At 50.7% G+C, this 22,270-nt stretch overlaps 1 protein-coding gene across 1 annotated transcript in view; it reads right to left on the bottom strand.

Annotated features, from left to right (window-relative positions):
• The window catches only part of Edar (ectodysplasin A receptor), a 28,243-nt gene that overhangs the window by 5,149 nt on the left and 824 nt on the right, over positions 1-22,270 (bottom strand). The window contains exons 3-8 of the mRNA XM_075978866.1: positions 20,932-21,113; positions 14,054-14,139; positions 3,605-3,691; positions 2,503-2,628; positions 2,329-2,403; positions 1,975-2,047 (exon numbers count right to left, since the gene is read on the bottom strand). Coding sequence (XP_075834981.1) covers positions 1,975-2,047; positions 2,329-2,403; positions 2,503-2,628; positions 3,605-3,691; positions 14,054-14,139; positions 20,932-21,113 — 629 coding nt within the window. The remainder of the gene's footprint in view (positions 1-1,974; positions 2,048-2,328; positions 2,404-2,502; positions 2,629-3,604; positions 3,692-14,053; positions 14,140-20,931; positions 21,114-22,270) is intronic.

Genomic DNA, 22,270 nt, shown 5'->3' with positions numbered 1-22,270 from the left:
AGCCCAGAGGGTGGGCAGGGTGGGTGACCGCATGCATCCTGCCTCATGTGCTTGCACCCTGCTCACTGCTCAGCTCACACAGGACCTGGCACCTGTGGGCTGGAGCTTAGGCCCCCAAACCGTTCAAAATAAAAGCAAAACCGCATTCTTCCTGCAAAGCAGTTTGCTTACTTCCTTGGTTTAGCTCAAGACCTTTAGGAAAAGGGATTCTATTTGCCACACATTCTATCTGAGTGTTACTGCTAGCAGTAAAAATCACATGCAAACATAGCCCTGGAGTCAGAATAAAGGAAAAAAGGAAAGAAAAGAAAAAATAACAAGCCGCTATGAAACCATCTAATAGAGTCACTTTGTCATTATGCTTGCGGGCCCACGAGGGAGGTGGCTGGCCCATCCCCTTCACAAACTCTGGCAAGCAAATGAAAATGCATGATGGGATCTTCACGGATTACCTCATGGCATTTCCACAGATCACTACATAGCTCCCAAGTCCCACTTCCAAGACCCAAAAGCTGTTCGTAGGGACAAGAAGACTCATGACCTTGTCTTTAAAGCAAAACCTTAATATTTATACAGGCAAAGAGTATATATTTCCCCACGTATAGTCCTGCAAACATTTCCCTTGGAAGAAACTCAAGCCACGGGGCACATCCTTGCTTGTTCACCATGCCCTTTGTGCTACTTTTAGGAACAAAAAGACCTGGAAGGGACAAGCTGGGACCAAATGGGGTCACACCATACTCTGAGCCCTGTCTCAGCCTTGGCACCATGTATAGCACACAGGACAGGGCCTGGACTACAACTTCCCAGAGTCTGAACAATAACCAGTCAGAATGAAGGCACCGTGGGAACTAAGCCCTCTCCAGGGCCTTGAGTAGTTTCACACCTGTGAACTCCATCTACGGTGCAGAGATGCCTGCTTTGGGAGCCTTGAGAGCACTAGAGTTTTTCCAAATGGGTTAACGCACTAGGCTGGGCTTCCTCGGTGCCTGAAGTTTGTCCAGGCCGAGGAGTACTTATTCTCAAGTATGAAAGATAAGCAAGAATTCTTGTGTCATGGAAGATCCTGTCTTAGCTTAGGTCAGGAGGGAGGGTTCGGCATTCTGCTCTTTGGGCGATTGGCTTGGCAATGCTTAGGAACTCTGCGCCCTAGCTGCAAAGATTGGCACTGGGTGGATGGGCTCCTTCCCACACTTGTCTGTAAAGCCACAGAGCAGGGGCCATCAGAAAGGGGTTTTCAGGCTGCCTTGCTGGGAGCCAGTGCTGAAGAATTGCTGGACCAAGTTCAAATGACTATGGGGACAATAGGGAATGACTTCCCTCTTAGTTGATTTTAAGGTGGAGGGTGTTCTATAACCCACTGTTTGGTAAATGTGCTAAAATACCATCAGGTAAATATCTCCCCCAGAGGGTGTATGCACCAGGCCTTAATAGATGGTTGACAGCTTGGACTTTGGTTCCGGTTTTCTTGATCCCTAGTGCGCGATTTTGGTACGGTTATGGAAGTGGGGCTGACATCAACCTGTTTGTCTTAGGGATGCGGCAAGGCTAGTATTGGGCCTGGTGCAGGCGCTGTTGGCTTTAAGGCATTTTAAGCATTGCGGGCAGCTGTGAGAACCTGACCAGGATGTGTGTATCCTGGGATTCATGCCTTTCCTCGGAGAAAGATGGAGGGCCCAGGGCATCTGGGAGATTGGGGGAAGGGAGGGTGGGCAAACGAAGAGCAGATGTTACACCGTTCCCAGCATACACCAGCTGCTGGAGTTAGTGAAGAAACAGAAATTACGTGCTCGTTTAGATTGCCCCCTTCTGTTGGGACCCTCATCTCCCAGGCCAGGCACCAGCGACCCTGCTCCCTCGCTGGAGCTCGCCTGCCTGCTCCAGGATTTAGAAGGACCCAGCTGCTACTTCAGTCCTAGAAACTGGGACTGTTCCATCCAGCAGTGACTGTAGGCAAGTCCCCGTTCTATGTACCTCTTGGGGGTCTTGGTGGGTGTAGCCGTCAACTTCTGGAATTCGCCATTCTCAGGGAAGGTCACCACACTGTCTGTAGGAACGGAAGTTGGGGGTGAATGAGAGTCAGCGTGTGGCCCGGAACTGGAATCTCCCCTCTTATTTCCTTTTCCGTAGACACCCCTGGTGACTGGCTCACTGCCTGGGCACAGAACAGTGGGCACCCCCCCCCCCACACACACACACAACGCGCAAAGAGCACTGAAATCAGAGGTGGGGAGGCTGAGCTGTCAAGCTGGAGGCCAACGGTGGGGATACTCTGCCTTCATGCTCGATGTTGTTTATGGGGCAGCATGGGTCACGGTGTGTACAAACCTGGGGCCTCCTTTTTCTCCTCGTGTGTGCTAGCTGGGGCTTCTGGGCTTTTTCCCGGGGGGCTGCTACAGCAGGCTGCTCGAAGAGAGAGAAAAAAGTCGGCATATGAGCCCCCCTGGTTCTCTCAGGGAAGGCGGAGGAGTGTTGGGATGGGGGAAGGGCGCAGGGTGTCACCTGGAGCTGAAGGCTTAGTCTTCATGATGTAGAACATGATGATTAGAACGATGGCGATGGCCATGATGAAGATGGTCGACATGGCGATAATCAGGGCGGTGGCCAGGTGGCCCTGGCCCGAGAGTTCTGCATCAGGGAGAGGAGGAGAAATGCTTTTGGAGGTCCCTCCCCCATGCCCCAGCACCCACCAGAAGACCTGGTCGTAGGAATGCTTCCAGGGATCACACTTGGCCCAAGGACCTGGCCCTCCAAGTGTGCTTTGGCTGCTAGGCAGCTCCCACATTGTCAAGCAGGCTCACGTGTGTTGGACTGGGAAGACTAGGAGGCAAATCATGAAGCCATCCCTGGGGTGCTTACTCTTGGCTTTCCTACACTGAGATCCTGAGAGAAAGGTAGCAATGGGGATGAGAGGCCCATGAACAAGTGTCTGGAGACAGCATAGTTCAGGTTTAGGCACTCCCAAGCAAAAGGCCACTCCTCGGGCTAGAGATCGGATTCTTGGCTTGGTTTTCCTTGGCACCTTGTCCTCAGAGTCCCAGCAAGAGCCCCAGGGAAGCCAGGGCTGAACTGACCCGACAACTCCTGCTGTTTCCACTTCTGCCTGGCTGCTCCTTACTCCCGGAGCTGTTTGCTTGGCTCCCTAACTGCAGCTTTGGTATGTGGACTATCCAAAACTTTCCTCCAACTCTCCAAAGTAACCAAACAGGACACCTGGTTCCCATGAAGCAGGATCCAAATGACCTGTCACCCAGAAAGGCAGCGGCAGGCATCTGGTACCCTGGACCGTTTGAAGGAGGTACAGAGCTGAGAGCCCACTGAGGGTGTTCAGCCTCCTGATGTCATCGGGTACATCCTGTCACACTGCCAGATGTGGGAGACGGGGGATGCGTGTGTCCTAGTATTTGTGGTTGCCTGCTTTTCTCGGGTGCTGGGAGATGCGAGGTGGCCCTGAGCGGGAACATGCGATTCCATCATATCAGAGAAGCGACAAGACGGGGAGGGCTTCCATGCTCATTGCTGACAGATCCCCTCTCCCTCCTCACCCCTCCTCGTCCCCTCTTAGCTGAGTTCCAAAGAACCCCCAGCTGGGCACCCTCCTCACCTTTGTGAGCATGCTGGAAGGGGGACAAGGTGCTGCCCCCAGACGTGCTGGAGGAGTGAGCAGAAACCCCAGAGGTGGCTCCCACACCTGCAAGGAGAACACAAAACCTCAGAGATCTGACAAAGTACCATGTTCAAAGGCTGGAAAACAAGATACCGCAGTGAAGTGAACCAACCTGGGCTTCTGGGCTGTACTGCAGGGGAGGAGGGGCCAAGAGCACGTATTTTATTTCCTAGTGTGTTTAACGTTCCCAAAGAGTGTTCTGACATCTTAGAAATTCTGTTTTTTTAAAGGTGTGTGTGTGTGTATATGTATATGTATGTGTGTACTTGTGTATGTGTGTGTATGTGTATATTTGTGTGTATAAGTATGTATGTGTATGTATGCATGTGTGTGTACATGCATGTGTGTGTGTTGTGTGTGCAGCACATGTGTGCAGGTGCCTGTGAAGACCAGAAGAGGGCACTGGAACCCCTGGAGCTGGAGTAGCTAGTGCTTGCAATCCAACCAATGTGGGTGCAGTCCTCTGCAAGAGCAGCAAGCACTCTTAGCCATGATTAGCCACGAGCCATCTCTCCATCCATTGGGGTTCTTGTTTTTTTTTTTAATTATATTGCTTGAAGATATTTTATTAAGACTAAAAAACTTTCCATTACATTTATCAATAAATTCATCATAGGCCAAAGGAAAATAAATAAAAATCTGCATCTTTAAGGACACTTTGACTCCACAGTTTTGTAATCTGAATTTACATGTTTGCTCATTTTAAATGACTACGGTTTAGGCACACTCAATGATTATATAGTACCAGGAATGCCAGGCGTATAGATGCCAAGTTTCCACATGACTCAGGGAAACCGTGGTTTTTGTTTCAATTTTATCTCTTTCCATTTGGGCCTCTCTAACTGGGAGGTGGACACGGAGAACAGCATTACACGCGAAGTTCAATTTTAATTGTACAAACACTGAAACACAGGGTGTTTCTTCCCTAACAGCGGCTGCAGTGCCATCCCAGGAGCAGGCTGCCAAGAGCTAAGTACTGAGAGAGCTCTGCCCCATCCACTCAGTTTTCCTGTGACCGAGAGGAAGCCGTGCATGCTGTGAAAGACAGCACATGTCTGTGGAAGCATTTTAGAGGGAATACGGCTTGATTGATTTTGTTTTCATTTAGGGAGAGCAGAAATGTGTTTTCAATATCTTTTCTGGTCATAAAAGCAGCATATTCTTGTTGCTAAAAATCCGGAGAAACAAAACCCAAGGAGGAAGCAGCAGGAGCCCGCAGAGCGGCACACTTGTGTTCGCAGCTCTGACGTGCGTTCCTCTGGGATTTTCTCTAAGGTCCTGAGTGGTGGTGGCTCTGTGGCACTGGCATCATGCGAGCTAGGCAATCACTGCACCTCTGCATTGCACTCTGAACCAGAGATGAGTTTTAAATAGTTCCCACCAACCCATTTAAGAATGGGTGTGCTCTGCTCTCCTCTCTAGCCTAGGCTCATTGCTCTCCCTCCACAGGAAAAAAAAGTGTCACTAAATAAAACAAAATGAAAGGGTGGGTAGAGTAGTGTGTGCCTTTAATCCCAACACTCGGGAGAGGCAGGCAGATCTCTGTAAATTCAAGGTCAACCTGGTCCACAGAGCGCATTCCAGGTCAATCTAGACTACATAGAGAGACCCAGTTTCAATAATCCAAACACTGGGGTTGGGGGCAGTGCAAAGAAAAGAAAAACTGCCACTTAGCATGGAGAAAAATGGAAGCTGATTTGTTACCAGAAAAACCACAAGTCCTTGGTTTTTTTTTTTTTTTTCTGACAAATAACTTTCCTTAGGGCAAACTTGAGTTCTTCAATTGATAAAAAACAATCAGGATTGGACCATAGATAGCTCAGGAGTATTAGAGGCAGGACCCTTGCCCCTCAGCCCTAGAGTGGGGGAGGGAGCTATGTTTTCTTGTCTTTCTCTCTTGTCCTTGCTGCTTCTCAGTTCTGGAGAGGATCATAAAATAATCCCATGATTCTGAAAAGCCACCTACCTCCCTGAAGTCACATCCTTCCACCCACCCACCCCAGCCAGCTGAGAGATTGGCCTGCAGGGTGCCCTGGGGTCAGCCTACAGTGCTGTGGGACTTCTGTAAGGAATAAGCAGGGGCAGCAGTCTAACAGAGGTTCTGGGAGAAACTCAGGCCTGCTGTGTGTGAAGCCTCCTGCCATCCAGCCCGGGAGCAGGAACACAGTCACACAGCATGGAATGCGGCCGCCGAGTATACACCCTGTGGAGAGAGGCCAGGTGCCTCTGTCCTGGGCCTTGTACTTAGTTCAACAAATAGAGAGACGAAAGACGAACAGTGTGGACGTGCCAGAGGGCTTCACGGGCAGAGGGCAGGCTGGAGGTGGATTTCTGTGCATCAGAGAGGTGAAAAGGTATTCAGGGGTAGCTTGGCCCTCAGCATTAGACAGAAATAGAACTGTGGTGTGGGCCAGGAGGATAGTCACTTGATCAGGGAGGGTGAGATGTCTCTTTAACTTTCTGGAGGAAGACTGGAAGCCTTTCTGTAACCTTCAGGTTCCAAACTTAACGTTCTACTATTAAAGTTTATCTTTAGGGATAACTCTTAGGCGAGGGAGTCCCCAGGGGTGGTCTTGTCTACATAGCTACTTTCACCTGCTCACCTATCAAATGACAGACACTCAGGCTGTACCCCTTCCTGCTCACAGACCCCCACCAAGTTTTTTACAGGCTGGCAGCTGCTCCAGCCAGCAGAGGCAAGCTCCAGGGTCTTGCCATTTGTACTATGCTGGGAAACAGCCATCACGTGTCTTCAGGAGGACGGTCTTGACCCAGCTTTGAATAGAACCTAATTGCCTTTCTCTAAAGCAAATAGAACATTGAAAAGAAACTGATCTGATGGTTTGGTTAGGGGCTCAGGTGAGCTTAAGATATATGGGCAGAAGAAGAAAAAAAAAGCCACGGGCTGTATTTGTGGACACGAGCAATCTTTGTCTTTTTTTTTGGTCCCTTCTTTCCCTTCTTGCTAGAACTTGTCGACCAAGGCAGTAACAGGGCTGGGGACAGGGTGCAAACACACCCAGGTCTATGGTCTAGAAAGAAACAATAGAGGTAGCGTGGTTAGTACAGACTTATGAAATGCCCCTGTATCCGAGAGGGCTGGTTCCATGACATCGCCAAACATTGGTACAGGCTGCTACTTGTTACGGACATCTTCCAGAGCCACAGATGCTACCTGCTTGGGCCAGCTATGCCTTGCTGGACAGTCCCCAAACTGAACTCCAGTTGGCGTTAGCAGAGCATCCAGATTGTACAGGCTATAGGAGCTGCCAGGAACTCCCCAGCCAAAGGATGCTGTGCTGAGTGCATCTGAGAAGGGGGAAGTGGGGATGAGGTATGGCAGGAAGGTAGACCTCTTCTCTAAGCCGGGGGGGGGGGACTGGAGCCAAACACCTGCAGCCACCCTTAAAGAGAACCCTTTTGGTCTTCATGGCCTCCGCCCTACCCTTCCTATGTGATGGACCTCAGGGAACTTCCAGACTCTTCAGGGAGGCAGATACTTCCCTCTGGGATCCTGCAGCAGACTCTGGGGCCTATGGGTACAGAAGGAGCAGAATTACACAGATCCAGCCAGGCCCACAGGCCGTGCAGGTCCTGAAGGGCTGCACCCCACGGCCTGATGACAGGCTTCTCAGGGTCAGAACTGGCAAGAGAGTGGAGCTGCTCTTTCAGCAAAGAGAGAGCCGAAGGGACCCAGAGCAACTGAATGCATGGGTGTGTGGTTCGGTTGTTCTGAGTGACGGCTCTGTTTCAGGCAGGCGAAAGAAATGTACTCTGTGGAGAACAGCTGAAATCAGATTCAGTAGGACCTGCTCTGAGCACAGCAGTGACAAAAAAAAAAAAAAAAAAAAAACCCAAAACAACCACCTGCCTCTTATTTGGTCTCTTTTGCCCTCAATTCAGTGCCTTCTGCCTTCTAGGCGAGGGAGGCCTCAGAAAAGCAGAGCAAACCCTAGTCGTGAACATCCCTAGGCTGCCAGGCCGAACTCACACAGGTCTGCTCAAGCCCCTTGGCACCGTCATAGAGAGCGCTGGGGCAGCGCAGGCCCCAAAAGACCCCCTAGAAGCCGCAGTGAGTGTGGTTTGCTAATGGTCAGGAGGGCACCTGCAGGCCTTGCGGGGCAAATACAGGACACTGGCAATCACTTCGGGATGCTGTTCTTTCTTAGAGTGGTTGGAAAAAATCCCCAGAGGAAACAAACACCCGCTCTCTATCATCCCAAATCCTTGAAAAACACATAGCAGAATTATAGACGATAATATTAGGAACACACTGTATCATGTTGAATAAACCGTGTGTGATGTATGTTTGGGCAAGACCCATGGAGAGGGAGAGAGAGAGAGAGCCACAGACCTGGGTTATTGCTGCTCTTCAGGGCATACCATTATCAACATGGCTCTATAAACTATCCCCGCTTACAAGGTACTTGGGGGCGGAGCCTAGAAGATGCCTTAGCATCTGCATTGCCCATCAGGGAGGCATGGCCATGGTGCAAGTCCCCTGAGCAGCATGCTAGGACCCCTGCATGCATATTCTCCCATATCAGGCTGTACTCTGGTCTTATGCGGATTGACTCTGTACTCTCAAAATGTTTTGCAGCTAGGAATATCCCACCCTACCCTGTTCCCCTCGGGGACTTAGGGAGCTGGAAGCGCAAGGCTTAGTGGGGTTGTAGCTCTGTTCAAAGAGATGATGGTATATACGGGCCTTTGAAGTTGTTAATCCACACAATTTATAAAAGTGCCAGTATGCATTAGAATTTGCCTGGCATCCTTTACAGAGTGTAAACAGTTTGGATTTTAACGAGTGATTTGGTTCTTAGGGTTGTCAAGGAGGTGCCCCACAACCCTGGCGGTGGATCCTTGAGCCATGGGTGGGGTCATTGGTTCCTCACCAGCTGCTAAAAGGGAGAGGACTGGTTTGCTGGGAACACTATCTTTGCTTCTACTCAGGCCTCCTTTGGAAGACCCTGCCTCTTACCAGGTCCTCGGTGCTATGTGGCATGTTCTGGTGTGAACAGTGCTACATGGCATGTATGTTCTGGTGTGAACAGTGCTACATGGCATGTATGTTCTGGTGTGAACAGTGCCACGTGGCACGTTTGGGTGTGAACAGTGCCGCGTGGCATGTTCTGGTGTGAACAGTACTGCGTGGCATGTTCTGGTGTGAATAGTGGTATGTGGCATGTTTTGGTGTGAATAGTACTTTACAGAAGTGACTGGGTCCATGCTCCTAGAGGTCAGGGTTTCCTGTTTATGTTCTAAGGCTCACATGAGGAAGTCATGTGTGCCAAACAGAATCCACTACAGTGCTCTAAGCCACAGCCTGGGTGTCCCTCCCGTAAGAGACCACCCTATTCATGACTAAACTCAGGGGACTTAGCCACTGCTAGGTGATTAAACACACACACACACACACACACACACACACACACACACTGAGATGATAGATTGATTGATCGATCGATAGATGAATAGATAGATAGAGGTGACAGGGCTGGTCCTGCCACAACACAGTGCTTCTATTGCATTATGTCCTTGTCCTTCTAACCACTCTGTCCCAGACGAGCTGTTAGAAGTGCAGGGCCACTGTCGTGTGGCTGAGCCTGCTGCCCACTCTGCTGGGTGGGTTATCTCACTAGCCCCCGTGGGGGGTATTTCCCCACACATAGTCCATTCAGTCCCACCTGTCCTCACAGAGATCATGTGACACAGATCTTAGAGGAAATGGATGTAAAGATAATGAGATCACTTTCTTCGGGGTGGGAATTCACATGGAAGTCAAGCGGGACGCACACCTTTCTCCAGCCCTGAGATTCTGCCTCCAAACTCTGACCAATTGTCCTTACAGCACAGGCCCCTCAACTTAGCTGTCCGGGATATCTGCATTCTCAGGACAACGTGGGAGAAAGGAAATTATAGACAGAGCTCCTTGCTCAAGTACATCTTGCTCCTTGGTTTACTGAGAAAACAAACCAAAGGGCTTTCGTGTGCCTTCGGTCTAACTTGGATTTACCAGTGCACCATGGCACCAGGTGGCAAAAGAGGCCAAAGCCTGAAACTCTCCCGGTGGGATATTCCTGGCAAGAGGGCAGGGGGCTTTGCTGCAAGGCCTTGGGAAGAGATTGCTGGGTGCCAGTTTAGGGAAGGCTGCCGGCTGTATCTTGTTTTGTGTTTCCAGATTCAATGCACACATTCTGTCTCCCCAGTGTGTGTGGCTATTGTCTCAATTACACGGCAGAGAAAGCAGAAACTAAAGCAACTCCAAGGATCCCATGGTCTCCACGCTTTGATGGAGACGATGGTCAGCCTGGAGGCAGGACTGACCTGGGACCCAGCATCTTGGCCATCCGGAACAGGAACATTTAATTCTACTTCATAAGTAAATGTGCGTCACTTTCTCATTCCTCCCGAGGGCCTTTGATGGACGCACTCTATGACATGCTTATGGGAGCACTTGGTGAGCCTTAATCCACCCTGGTTTGTGAAAGTCTGTTTGGTGGATGCCTCCACTTAGTATAGCTCGGCAGGGACAGAGACAGCTCCATGAGGCTGGATAAATACTCTAACAAAGGCAGAAAGGGTCTGGAGCCAGAGCCTTTAACCTATGCCCAAATGTCATACTTAATGAAAATGTGTTTGGGGACCACTCAGACCCCTTGCGTCAGAGGCAGACCCAGAAACATGAGCTACTATCTCAAGCAGTTCATACACTAAGAGTCGAACTCCTCTGCCCAGTGCTCAGAGAAGCAGACAGTTCTCTGAGAAGGCCAGAGCAGGCTCATTCATGCGGGGTAAGGAGAGCGGTGGGCACCCTGACCCCCGTCCTTCCCACAGAGGAGACCCTCATGCTGATTCAGGCCTGCAGCTAGGCTGGCTGTCCTGCACCTGGCCATCTGCCCGCTCTCGCTCTCCTGGGCATGTAGCTGCGTCACCAGGTGCCCCAGGGTCCTTGACTCAGAGTACCAAGAATGACAACTTGGTTCAGCAAGGCCGAGCAAATCCACCCTTTAGGAAGGGGTGCAGCCTAGGCCACCAGCCAGGGATGTCAAGATCCCAACAAAGACGAGGTTTGGCCAAGTCCCTGGCTTTCCTGGGGCGGGGCTGTGGACAACAATACCGAGTGTATGGGTCTCCTAATTTTACGGGGGCCATCTTTACTGGTAGTCTTTCCGGTCACAGTGCATCCTGGGTAACACAGTCTCCAGACTGAGGCCAGGATAGAGAAGGGCAGAGTTGGAGCCTGTTCTAGTTCTGAGGAAGAATCCGACCAGTCTACCACATCTGTCATTGACAAGTTCTGGGCTGGGAAACAAATGCCTGGAGATTGGCTTGAAAGGATTCCAGCGGGAGCTGGACCGGGGTATAGAAACCTACAACGAAGCCTTCCTGGGAAATAGCTGTCAGTTAAGCAATTAAAGACTAGAGGGATGGAAGGGAATTCTGTGTGTTTTGTTGCTTAACCCCTAGGAGTCAGGGACTTTGTCTGCTTTCTGCTAGGTTGGATGCACATGGTTAGTTAGCTCTTCTGGCTGGCGAGGCAATTAGGGAAGGCCATCTGTGTGAGGCCCGCAAGGAGAGCTGCTTTCCTCCCAGGTTCCGCAGACTAAGAATCTTTAGTGGTGCGGCCCTGATCTCTCCCATTCAGTTGAGAACCTCCGCGCAGAGTTATCTGGCATTTAATCCACGGAGATGCCCCGACAGAAGACATATTAGCAATGGCAGCTGACTTCACCTCAGGTCAGGCTGGCAGCCAGGAGCCGCGGGGCCTCCTCCAATTTGTAAATGAATTAGCATATGACAGGTAGGAAGTTCAGTTTTAAACACATGCAAATCTATTCCAGTTTCTAAACTACTTGGAATACAGAGAAGGGCCTGGCCCTCTGAGTCCCCCAAAGGCTAGCATCCCTGCCTCTAGGCACCCTCCTGCCCAGTCCACTCCTCTCCTGGCCTCACCAGAAGGGAGGTGACACTCTTCCGTTCCTGTCACCTGACCTTTTAAGGAGGAAGTCCCTATTACACTCTCCAGGAAAGTACTATCGTGACCTGAGGGTTCCAGGCATCGGCTTCCCTTCCTATGGAGCATGGGTAGATGAGGCTAGCCTCCATCCAGCCTTCCTTCATCCAGCCTCCATCCATCCAGTATGACGGGGTCCCCAAACACCTTTTTAGTAGGGTTGATGTTCGGATGCAGGTTAAGGGCCCCAACTTCAGAACATATCAACATTTAATAGACCATGTCTCAAAAATCCAAGAAACCATACATTCCAGTGCTCTGAAACGGGGGGAGGACCCTTCTCCATAAACGGAAGAGCAATTCTTAAGAGACTAGGAAAGCAGCAGCCCATGGAGGATGATAATCTCACGAGGCTGACAGCTGTAATTTTTGGGAGCTATTTCAACTCTTGATCGCTTACGGATATTTCTACATTTCCCATGGCCTCGTGTAATTTTATATATACAGGAAAGCTTAAAATTGTCTAGCACTTTACAGTTCTTTCCAAATACCTTTGTATCTGCAGTCTCTTTAGCTTTTTTAATGGTCACACACATTAGCTCAGTAGACAGGTCTTGGGACCTCTCTCTTCATGACAGAAGGGACAACCAAGTGACTCCTTAGAGGAGCTGCTGACTGACCAGCATGATGGCCTTAATGTCGATTTATACCTTTGTTGTGTTGGTCTTTCAAGAAAAATTTAATTTTTATTAATTTGTGTGTGTGTGTATGTGTGATAGGTACCCATAGAGGCTAGGAGAAGGCATCAGATCCCCTGAGCTGGATGGTTGTTAGCCCCTGAGCTGGGTGGCTGTTAGCCCCTGAGCTGGATGGTTGTTAGCCCCTGAGCTGGATGGTTGTTAGCCCCTGAGCTGGGTGGCTGTTAGCCCCTGAGCTGGATGGTTGTTAGCCCCTGAGCTGGGTGGTTGTTAGCCCCTGAGCTGGGTGGTTGTTAGCCCCTGAGCTGGGTGCTGGGAACTGAACTGCAGTCCTCTGCAAGAGAAACAAATGCTGCTGCTGGCCGAGCTGCCTCCCTGTCCAGCTGCTTCTGTGCTAATCTTATCTAGGTGTTGGGCCTGGCTTCATTCTATACCAGTAGTAAAGGACCTCAGAGCCAGGCAAATGGGGCCCTGTGGTGATGGACTGTGTAATGGTCTGTCCTGTCCCTTTAAGAGACAACCCCCCCCCAAGGCTGGCCTTCCAGTATGAGCCCTTTTCTTTTCCATCTCTCTCCCAAAGAGGTAGCTGCTGCCATGGCTCCTCCCCCCTTTCTGGTTCTCTCTCTCTCTCTCTCTCTCTCTCTCTCTCTCTCTCTCCCTCTCTCCCTCTCTCCCTCTCTCCTCTTCTCCCTTTTTCCCTCTCCCCTTCCCTCACCCACTAAATAAATATCCAACCTCACTCTGCATGGTATGCCTATCTGTCTGTCTGTCTGTCACCTGCCACACGGCTCCCTGCCTGGGACTGGCTGCCTTCAAGGCCCGCTGCAGTCTCAAGACCCACTGCCTGCCGCCACTCGGAGACCTGCAGTATTTTACTTTTACCATTACAGACTGTTAGAATTATTTTTTTAACATTCTTAGAGACAGGAACTTGTGCAGGACCTGACAGTCGGAGTTAATAATATCCCACGAGGGCACTCAGGACCTAAAACTGTGATCCTACTGTGTGCTCAGCCTGTTTCTGCTTTAAAGAGAACAATGGAACAACTTGACATGTCCTTACTATGTCTTGGACTTCCCGTGTAGTCAGCATTTACCACCTAAGACGATGCACAGCGGTAATCTTCAATTTTGTATCCTTTCGTGCTCCTTCCCCAAGAGTAGTGCATGTGTGTGTGTGCTTATGTAGGCTATGGAGAACAACCTTATAAAACATATCCGCCATCAATGCTGGCCACCGCATGGCTATGGGCTGATGAGTCTGTGTGCAGTGACATTTGCAGGAGTGTGTGTTATGTGGGACAGTCGGGGTCACTGGCAGTCAGTGACGTCACCCTTTGTAAAGCCCTGTCAAGGATTTCTGTCCCGTTTCCCTCATCCCATTCCTGTGTGGATTCCTTCCCCTTTTCTGTGCTGTTCAATACAAGAGAGAACAAAGCCCTTTGTTAGGGACACAGACAGTCACGCACATAGGCACGGGACAGACATTCACAAGACGGCCTTTGGGCAGGCACAGACTCAAACTCACACAACAGACCGACCGAAGATGATGGAAGACATAGGGAGAGAAACAGAATTCTGATCCAGGCTTGCTCTTGGTAAGACCGCTCCAAGGGGAAGAACATCAACTTCTTTCATTTTATGATGCAACCACACACATTTGGAACACCGTGAGACCATCGCTAATGCGTTTCAATGAGACAGTGGTTCTATGGAAGGGGAAACACTCACATTCCTTGGTGTTGGGAGGGGCCAAGAGGCAGGAGTAGCACACCATGCCGTAGATGTTCCTCGGTCTGTTTTCCAGCATGTAGTAGCTGAGGAGACAAGATGAGACAGAGTAAAGGTGTTTGCGTGAGAGGAACCGCACAGACACAACCTGGATGTCACCAGGCCATGGCTGAAGCTGGGTATGAAGTAGCTTGGTGGGAACTGAGGGCCCGAGAGGCCAACAGCCCTCCCTGAGTTTCTTGGGGGAATGTTTAGCATGTCCTGAAGTAGAATAGTCTTTTTCCAGTACTGGGATGATTTGGGGCCTGACTTCACATGGCTTCCTCTCTTCGTTTCTTTCTTGAAGGGTCTGTTTAGTGTGTGTGTGTGTGTGTTTGTGTGTGTAATTTGTACCTCCCATAAAAGCTTTCAGCAGCAGTACCTGTGTGCCACCACCTGGGGGCACTGGTGAGCTCCCAGTCCCTCTCCCCTCTCAGAACTCAGAACCTGATGGGGCTGCTGGCAAAATGCCTGCTTGTCCCTGGGGCCCTTGGGACCCCTCAACTGCCTGCGTGGGTGACAGTGCCAGAGACAGGAAACGACTAGAGGGGTCATACAGGTCAATGTCGGTGGCCTTGAAGATGACCCAGAGAGGAACCAGGTCCTGATACCCTTAATGGCCCGGGCTAAAGACACCTGTGTAACTATTGCATTTGTTTGTGGTCGCATTCAGAGTAAAGGGTGACTTACTCAGAGTGATGCTACCTCAAGCCCCTTTTCACCCAAGCAATGCTCCTACTACTACCTATGCCCCACCCTTTAAAGGATCCGGCCCTCAGCAGTACCCAATCCCCTCCCAGTAGCGGCATGGGAGGGGAATGGCCTGGGAGGGGAATTCTTTGACATTTTGGCTCATTTCTTGTGAGCCATTACCATAAATGAACATTGTGTGGTGATCATGAGGCCGTTGACCACACTGTGGGGAGTCTAATGAAATAAAGGGAGCCTGTGTGCGGGCTGCACTGCTTCTCTTTCTGAGAACCCCAAGATGAAAAGCCCTCTCTGCTGGTGGATCCACCTGCAGCTGTTTCCCAACCTCTTTCTTATTAGCCCCCCCTGACGACTGTGGGTGGTGCAGATGGGGCCGGAGGGCGGGCTGGGAGACTCTGGACCCCAGCCCGCCTGAGCTTGGACCATTACCAGTAACACCAGGGTTGTGATTGCTTGCCCTTCCTCAACGCCTTTTATCTTCAGATCCCTGTGTATCTTGTAAACATTAATTAACCAATCTCAAAAACACCCTTCGGAGAAGCCACAACAGTTTAACTGTCAAGCCTTCTGGAAATAGCTCCCCAAAGCGCCCTCTGGTCCCCTTAGAAGCCATCTTTGTCAGTGAAGCAAGGAACCTCATAGGGACCAGTGGTGGAGAGTGGTTATTAATCACTCCGCAGGGGCAGGTGGCCTCAAGGTGCTCCGGTCAGCTCTGTTTTCAGCGGTCTGACATCTGGCTCCCAGGCCACACCGTTTTCTTCTCCTGTCCTGCCAAGACCGGGTGCCGGAGGCCAGTGAGGGCAAACCTCTTGCCAGGGACGAAAGGAGGACAATTGTTGAGGAAGAGCGGCCAGACGGGGTAACAAGTGGCGTTATAGTCCGCTCTGCAGTTCCAAGTACCGAACTGGAGAAAAGCTCCAAAGGTATTTGGGGGTGTCACCCATCCCCCCTTTAAAGTGGCAGAGCCACTTCTGGTTATGTTTGGATGTCGGGCTCCATCCCAGGTAAGGCTCCAAAGTCACACACATAGAAGGGGTAGGGATCACAGGGGCTTTAAGACCTGTTACGTATTGAAGACCTGGGTTTAGCAGGGAGGGGGCTGCTGGCTGGCCTGTCTGGGGTTCCCATCTGTGGTGAGGTAGCCTTTCTTTGGATGTAGGTAGGCACTTCCTGCTGTAGGCTGACACCTCCCATCTGAATTTCTCTCTCTGTTTCTCCCAGGGGCTCCTGTTTCCAGCTCCACACTCCCGCCCGGGGCCCTGACTGTACGCTTGACTAAGCCTTACAAAGTAACTTAATGAAGGGACAGGCCTGAAAAACTGTAAAAGAAAAAAAATTACTGTTTGTTTTCATCTTACATGTATGAATCTTTGGTTTACACGTTTTGTTTGTGTATCACGTGGATGCTTGCTGTCGCTGGAGGTCAGAAGAAGTCCTATTCCCCAAAACTGGAGTGTAGACAGTTTGCCATGGAGGTACTGGGAGTCAAATCCAGCTCCTTTGGAAGGGCAGCCAGTGCTCCTAACTGCTGAGTCATAGCTCAAGGTTGACGGAAACTCCTTAGAAGCTGCACGGCCCACCCGGCACACACGTGTCAAATGCCTTCGGATAAGAAGTCTCCTTGTTCTAGCATGTACTGCTGTAAGAATATTTAGCGTGTGTCTTGTTACGCATGTGTTCCTGGGTGTATGTGCACGTCTGCATGTGGAGCACTCTTCCTTATGTGGGCAAACAGAGACCAGAGGTCAATGTCTGGTACCTTAGCTGCTTTGCTCTCTGCCTTACTGGTAAAGATAGGGTCTCTCACTGAGCCTGTAGCTCACTGATTCAACTAGGCAGACTGGCTAGTTGGGGCCCAGGTACCCTCCTGGCTCTGCGATCATGTTGCCGCTTCTGACTTTTCTGTGGATGTTGGTGATCTAGATTCAGATCTTCATGCCTGCACTGACAGAGCCATCCTTCCAGCCCCAGAGACCATTTTTTAAATGTTAGGCTCTTCTTTCAGGACTAACCTAAACTAACCTCAAAGTTTGTACCTGTCGTTCTGCATACGGCTAAACAAGAGCAGAGGATGCTAGCCTCTCTTCTGCCCTCTGACAGCTTCTTCTGTCTGGAGTAAAGTGTTCATTCAGGCATGTGTGGCCCAGTTACCGTCAAGACCACATCTTTGTGCCAAGATGCAAGCCCTTACTCTTTGATCCATATTTTGATTTTTCTCTAAAAATGCTCTCAGAGTTACCGTGAGGTTGTGTTCTGATAAGCTCATTGTGAGAGAAACTGTTCTAGAAAATGTTTTCAGGACGCTCAGCCCCACACTAGCTGGCGGAGCTGCTCGCAGCGTGCTCAGAACACGCACGTTTTGCCTATGACTGGGCTGCAGCATCGAGCACAAAGCCCACTTTGTAATAAAGCTCGTCTCATGCAGCGCTCTAGAAAGGAAAGGCAGTGACACATGGGGGGGGGGTGCTCATCACTAACTGAGTTAATCCGAATGGAAGTGATGACTAGGGACATCATAATGGAGAAGCATGCTAAGCTGAGCCTTTGTCAGCCGGGGACAGCCTCAATCAATCCCTCCTTCTATCTTCTGTTCTTCCTGGCCCAAGTTGTCTAGCTCGGGGCAAACTTCAGTTGAAACAAGGATGCAAGAGTCTTTTATTCAGACTGCCCTCCTCTGATTGCTTCTCCAGCAGGTTCCCCTTTCCTGGGACCAAAGCTTGCGGTGGAGGCTCTGGGTCATGAGATGTCATGACCTGCAGCAATCTGTGCTCTACAGAGTCCTGTCTCCAGCCTGCCCAGCCATGGGCTGCACTAAGCCTCTTGTGGAAAGGTGGTGGTTGGTGTAGAGCTGGCTGCAGAAGCTACCCATGGGCCAGGGGATGGCAAAGCGAGGGAGGTTATGAAATCTAACCCCTTCCCTCCTGCCTCGTCCTCTCCCTCTCGTCTCCCACACAGACCTTTCCCAACAGGAAAGCCCCATGAGCTGCTATTGTTCGGCGAGCGTCTGGGCCACATGTGTGTGCAGAACCGAAGACTGGCAGCCAGCACCTGCCAAACCACAGGGAGGGGAGAGGGCCAACCCGCAGCCTTAAAAAGACAAACACCAGGTAAATCTACATCCTGGCTCACAACCACAGGGGTTCATGGAGCTAACCGGTCCAGCCTGCCAAAAGGCCCCATAGTCCTCTGTGACAGTATGAGAGCCTCATTTTGTTCTGGAAGTTTAGGACATGCAACAGGAAGTGGGGCCTGTCCCTGTGGAGCCTGAGATCCAGAGAGAAGGGGAAGTCGTTCTAAGAGGGCCTTGGGGACTAGGGGCAAAGTGGAGGCTTTTCTGTTCAGTGGCTCCAGGGTCAGGACTGACTGACTTGGCAGATAGATCTCACTGCAAGGCCAAGAGGGAACTAATGAGCCAATCTCCACATTTATGGAGTGATACGCAGCACACTGAGATGGTGTGGACATGGCCCCTCCCTCACTTACCGGGTGCTCTAGTCTCAATGGTGAAGGTAAAGTTACTGCTCCGTGGAACAGAGAGAGAAGTACTCAAGACCTCAGAGCCCGAAACACGCTTCTGGAACCCATGCAACCCCACTCCAGTCTACATAACGGGCATCTGCCAGAAGTCTTCTAGAGGCAGCGGCTCACAACTATTATCTAATGTCCTCGGAGATTAGATACTTTCTGGTGAATATTGGGAGCAGGCAAATGGCTCTTAAGTCAGATCTCCAGTGCCGGCTGGCATCTGCCTTTGAGCAGTGCGGCCACAGCACGGTGCCAGGCTTGTCTCTTTTAGCTAGAAAGCCTCTTCTTCGTGGCTCTAATGGGCAGTGATGCTGGCTGCATACAGTCACATGGGACAGAGCAACCGCTTGCATGGACCACTGATTGTGGCACCGTCACAAGGCTCTCCTCTAGCCACCTGAGATCCAGGTGTCTGGTCAGGGAGCTTCACCTCACAGGGACCCATCCTCCCTGCACTCTGAAGCCGCCTGCCTTGGGGATGCCATATGCACAGCCCAAGCGATGCTCAGCACTTCCCTGTTCCACCTCTCCATCCGCCCACTGGGGAGAGTTTGGTCTGGATGTCTCGCAGCACTGTGTCCTACGCATCCGACCTCCACCTGTCTGTCCATCCCCACCAAATGCCTCTTCCTCCTGTACGCTGCTTCTGTCCACACAGGAGGGCAGATACCAATGAGTCCGTTCCGTACTGTGCCTCCATCTAGCTTCTGGGCAGCACTTTGACTCTTGCCGTCCCCAGTGCCTCTGCCCTAGTTCCCCCTGCTCTCCGTATTCTTGCTCCCTAGGTTCCAGGCTCGTCACTGCTCAGCCATCTCCCTTGTTGCTATCAAAAGGATCCTGCTGACATTGAGTCCTGTCGCATCCTTCCCTAACTTGGCAGTCTGAAGGGTCAAGTCTTCCTCACTGGTTGCTAGAACACCTCTATCTGGCTCTACCTGCCTCTAGAGTCTCTGCATCTGGCATGAGCTCCTCACTGAGGCCATGGGAACCAAAGGACCAGACCTTCTCAGATGCTTGCTGCTTTCAGGGAAAATAACGCAGAAATAAGTAATGCAGCTTTTACGTGGCTGTAGACAGGGCTTGCACAGAGGTCCTTTCCCTCTTAGGGAAGCGGGGATGGGATGTGTGTGTCTGACACAGTGGACCCTCAGACACTCTGTGTTTGTGTACCACACTTTTGAACCAAGAAAAAAAACACTGAAGTCAATTAATAAAGGAATCAATCAAAATGAAATTCTAAGAATGTGTAAGCTATTAGAAACTAATTCTGTCTACCATCAGATCTCACTGAATTCCCCTCACTCAGGGGCAAACCCAGGGTCTACATCAACCAGTCCCCTCAATGGTGCCTATACAGTTATGTGGGGATACGGCTATTCTGGTTCTAATGCTGCTGTTCCTTTTGGAGGGAGTTCCACAACACAGTAACCGCAACAACTATGTGAGTAGAAAATTTACTTTCCCCTCATCTTTTGAAAGGGAATCGCCCACCACCCTCCCCATTTCTACCCCCCTGCTTTCTGCATGTCGAAGGATAAGGTTGCATGACGAGGTTCTACTGTCTCATAGATTCACACTTTGTGTGAGGGACCGGAGCATTGGATTACCTAGCAAATATTTGGATACCTGAGTCTGTGACTCGGGAGGTGGCCCGAAGCTGAAGACAGAACCCTGGGAAACTGGGGTAGAAGTCTGTCACCAGCAGAGGGACAGCTGGGGATGGGAACTGTAAAATAATTGCTTCTACAATAAAACGGAACTCTCTCTCTCTCTCTCTCTCTCTCTCTCTCTCTCTCTCTCTCTCTCTCTGTGTGTGTGTGTGTGTGTGTGGTGATGAAGAGCAAATTCACAGCTCACTGATGCTTATGCTGGAGGTGTCTTTCTGACGTTTCTGTACCTCCTTCTCATAAGGTACTGCTCACCTCTGGCATTACCTGGACTCCCCCCACCCCACCGCAGACCTGCTACATCATAGCCATCGGCACCATCACCGTCACGACCACCATCTCTTGTCACCTCCTCCACCCACACCTGTATCGCCACTACCACCACCACTTCCATCCCCTCCCCCACCTGTCCCACCATGTTTTTCCTCTCCTTCTGCAGTCTTGCAAAACGTGATGTTTTGTGGCCACTAGGGGGAGGCAGCCGCAACAGCTGTGGCTTAGTCTTGCTTGGGTGTCCAGATAGGAATTTTCTGATTCCGGGCAGAATTTGCTCATGCATTTTATCAGAAAACAGAAAGATTTCTTAGCTTTTTGTCTGTCGGACCAGCTGTAGTCTCACGCGGCTTTTGGAGGGGGAAGACCTACGTACCACCACGGTGTGGAAAGCGCAGACATCAGAGGGCTTCCCAGAATGCCACAACCAGTACCTTCCTGGGAAGGTTAGATTTTATCCCCCTTTGAAATGCTTTCTATGTACTGTTTCATTGTGTTTGGCTGCTTTGTTTTACATAGGCAGTCAGCACCTGAAGGCTGCCTGTCCGTGAGCAGACAGGACTTATCACTCCCAGGTGACGAAGGGTGGGAAAGACACTTTGGGAAGGCCCCTTGTGCCTGCGGGGTTCTGCTCACAGGGCCCTGGCTCCTCCCCACACTTACCCAGGGAGACACGGGCCACACTCAGCATCATTTTCCATGTCCCCCGGTGTCAGCACCGTGGCCCGGAAGAAGCCCTCACAGTCCTTGTGGCGCCTGCATATCTGGTAACCTCCTTTGGAAAACTTCTCTGCAGGGCAAGGCACACAGCCGTAGTCGTCGTCTTTGGTGCCGTATCCGCAGGACTGGCCGGGGAGGCAGAGGATATGAGAATACAAGTGACTACAGAGGCTGGCACAGTGACATGCTGGCCGTGTCCACCCTTGGCTGCCCATCCTACAGTAATTGTAAGGTCCTGTGTTCCTCGGGTCTTTCTCTAAGCTTGCTCCTGTCCACCTTCGGATGGCTTAGTGACAGTGTCCAGATGAGGTCCTTTAAAGAGGTTCAGTGGCTTCCCAGAGTGTCCTTCACTATAGGACAAACCCAGAAGCCTGAGTTTTCTCAGAACTCTGCAAGAACCCCAGATGCTGCTGCCCCTGACGTTTCTCTGGTGTTTCGAAGAGCATGCGAGCTTAGCTGTACTACAGAATGGGAACCCAGAACTCAGAATGGAGGTACTATTCCCGGAGAGCATTTCGGTCTGCTTCCAATTCAGACAATCAGCCCAACAGGGCAGGACAGGACACTTTTTTCTAAGAATTTAGAGCCAGGCGGTGGTGACGCACACCTTTAATCCCAGCACTTGGAAGGCAGAGGCAGAAGGATCTCTGTGACTTTGAGGCCAACCTGGTCTACAGAGTGAGTTCCAGGACAGCTAGGACTGTTACCTAGAGAAACCCTGTCTTGAAACCCAGCCCCTACCAAAAAAAAAATTCAGAGTTCCTGATAAATATGCTGCAGGGTACACTGGGTTCTGCAGCTCATACCACTCAACCCTGGTGAATGTACCTTGGTGACCTCTTGGTGACCTCAGTGACAGTTTAGGAGGATGGTGCTGTCAGTACACCCCTACCTCCCGAGAGCTCAAGGACTTAGGCTGGTCTGCTGTGGGATGCCTTTCTATACGCTGTGAATATGTGTTGCTCTCATTGGTTGATAAATAAAGCTGTTTTGGCCTATGACAAGGCAGGATACAGTCAGGTGGGAAATCTAAGCAAAGATACAGGAGAAGGGCGGAGCTGGGACATGCCATCCAGCTGCCCAGGGAACAACATGCCAGCAGACAGTCACGCCACATGGCAATACTTAGATGACTAGAAATGGGTTAATTTAGATGTAAAAGATGTTAATTTAGTTAGGAATAAGCCCGAGCCATCAGCCAAACATTTATAATTAATATTAAGCCTCTGAGGGGTTACTCAGGAACTGGTGGGTGGGAGAGAAACCTTCATCACACTGGTTC

Source organism: Microtus pennsylvanicus, chromosome 7 (genome assembly GCF_037038515.1).
Source record: "Microtus pennsylvanicus isolate mMicPen1 chromosome 7, mMicPen1.hap1, whole genome shotgun sequence".
NCBI lineage: Eukaryota > Metazoa > Chordata > Mammalia > Rodentia > Cricetidae > Microtus > Microtus pennsylvanicus.
The sequence above is the reverse complement of the archived record's forward strand: the minus strand, read 5'-3'. Positions and strand labels throughout refer to the sequence as shown.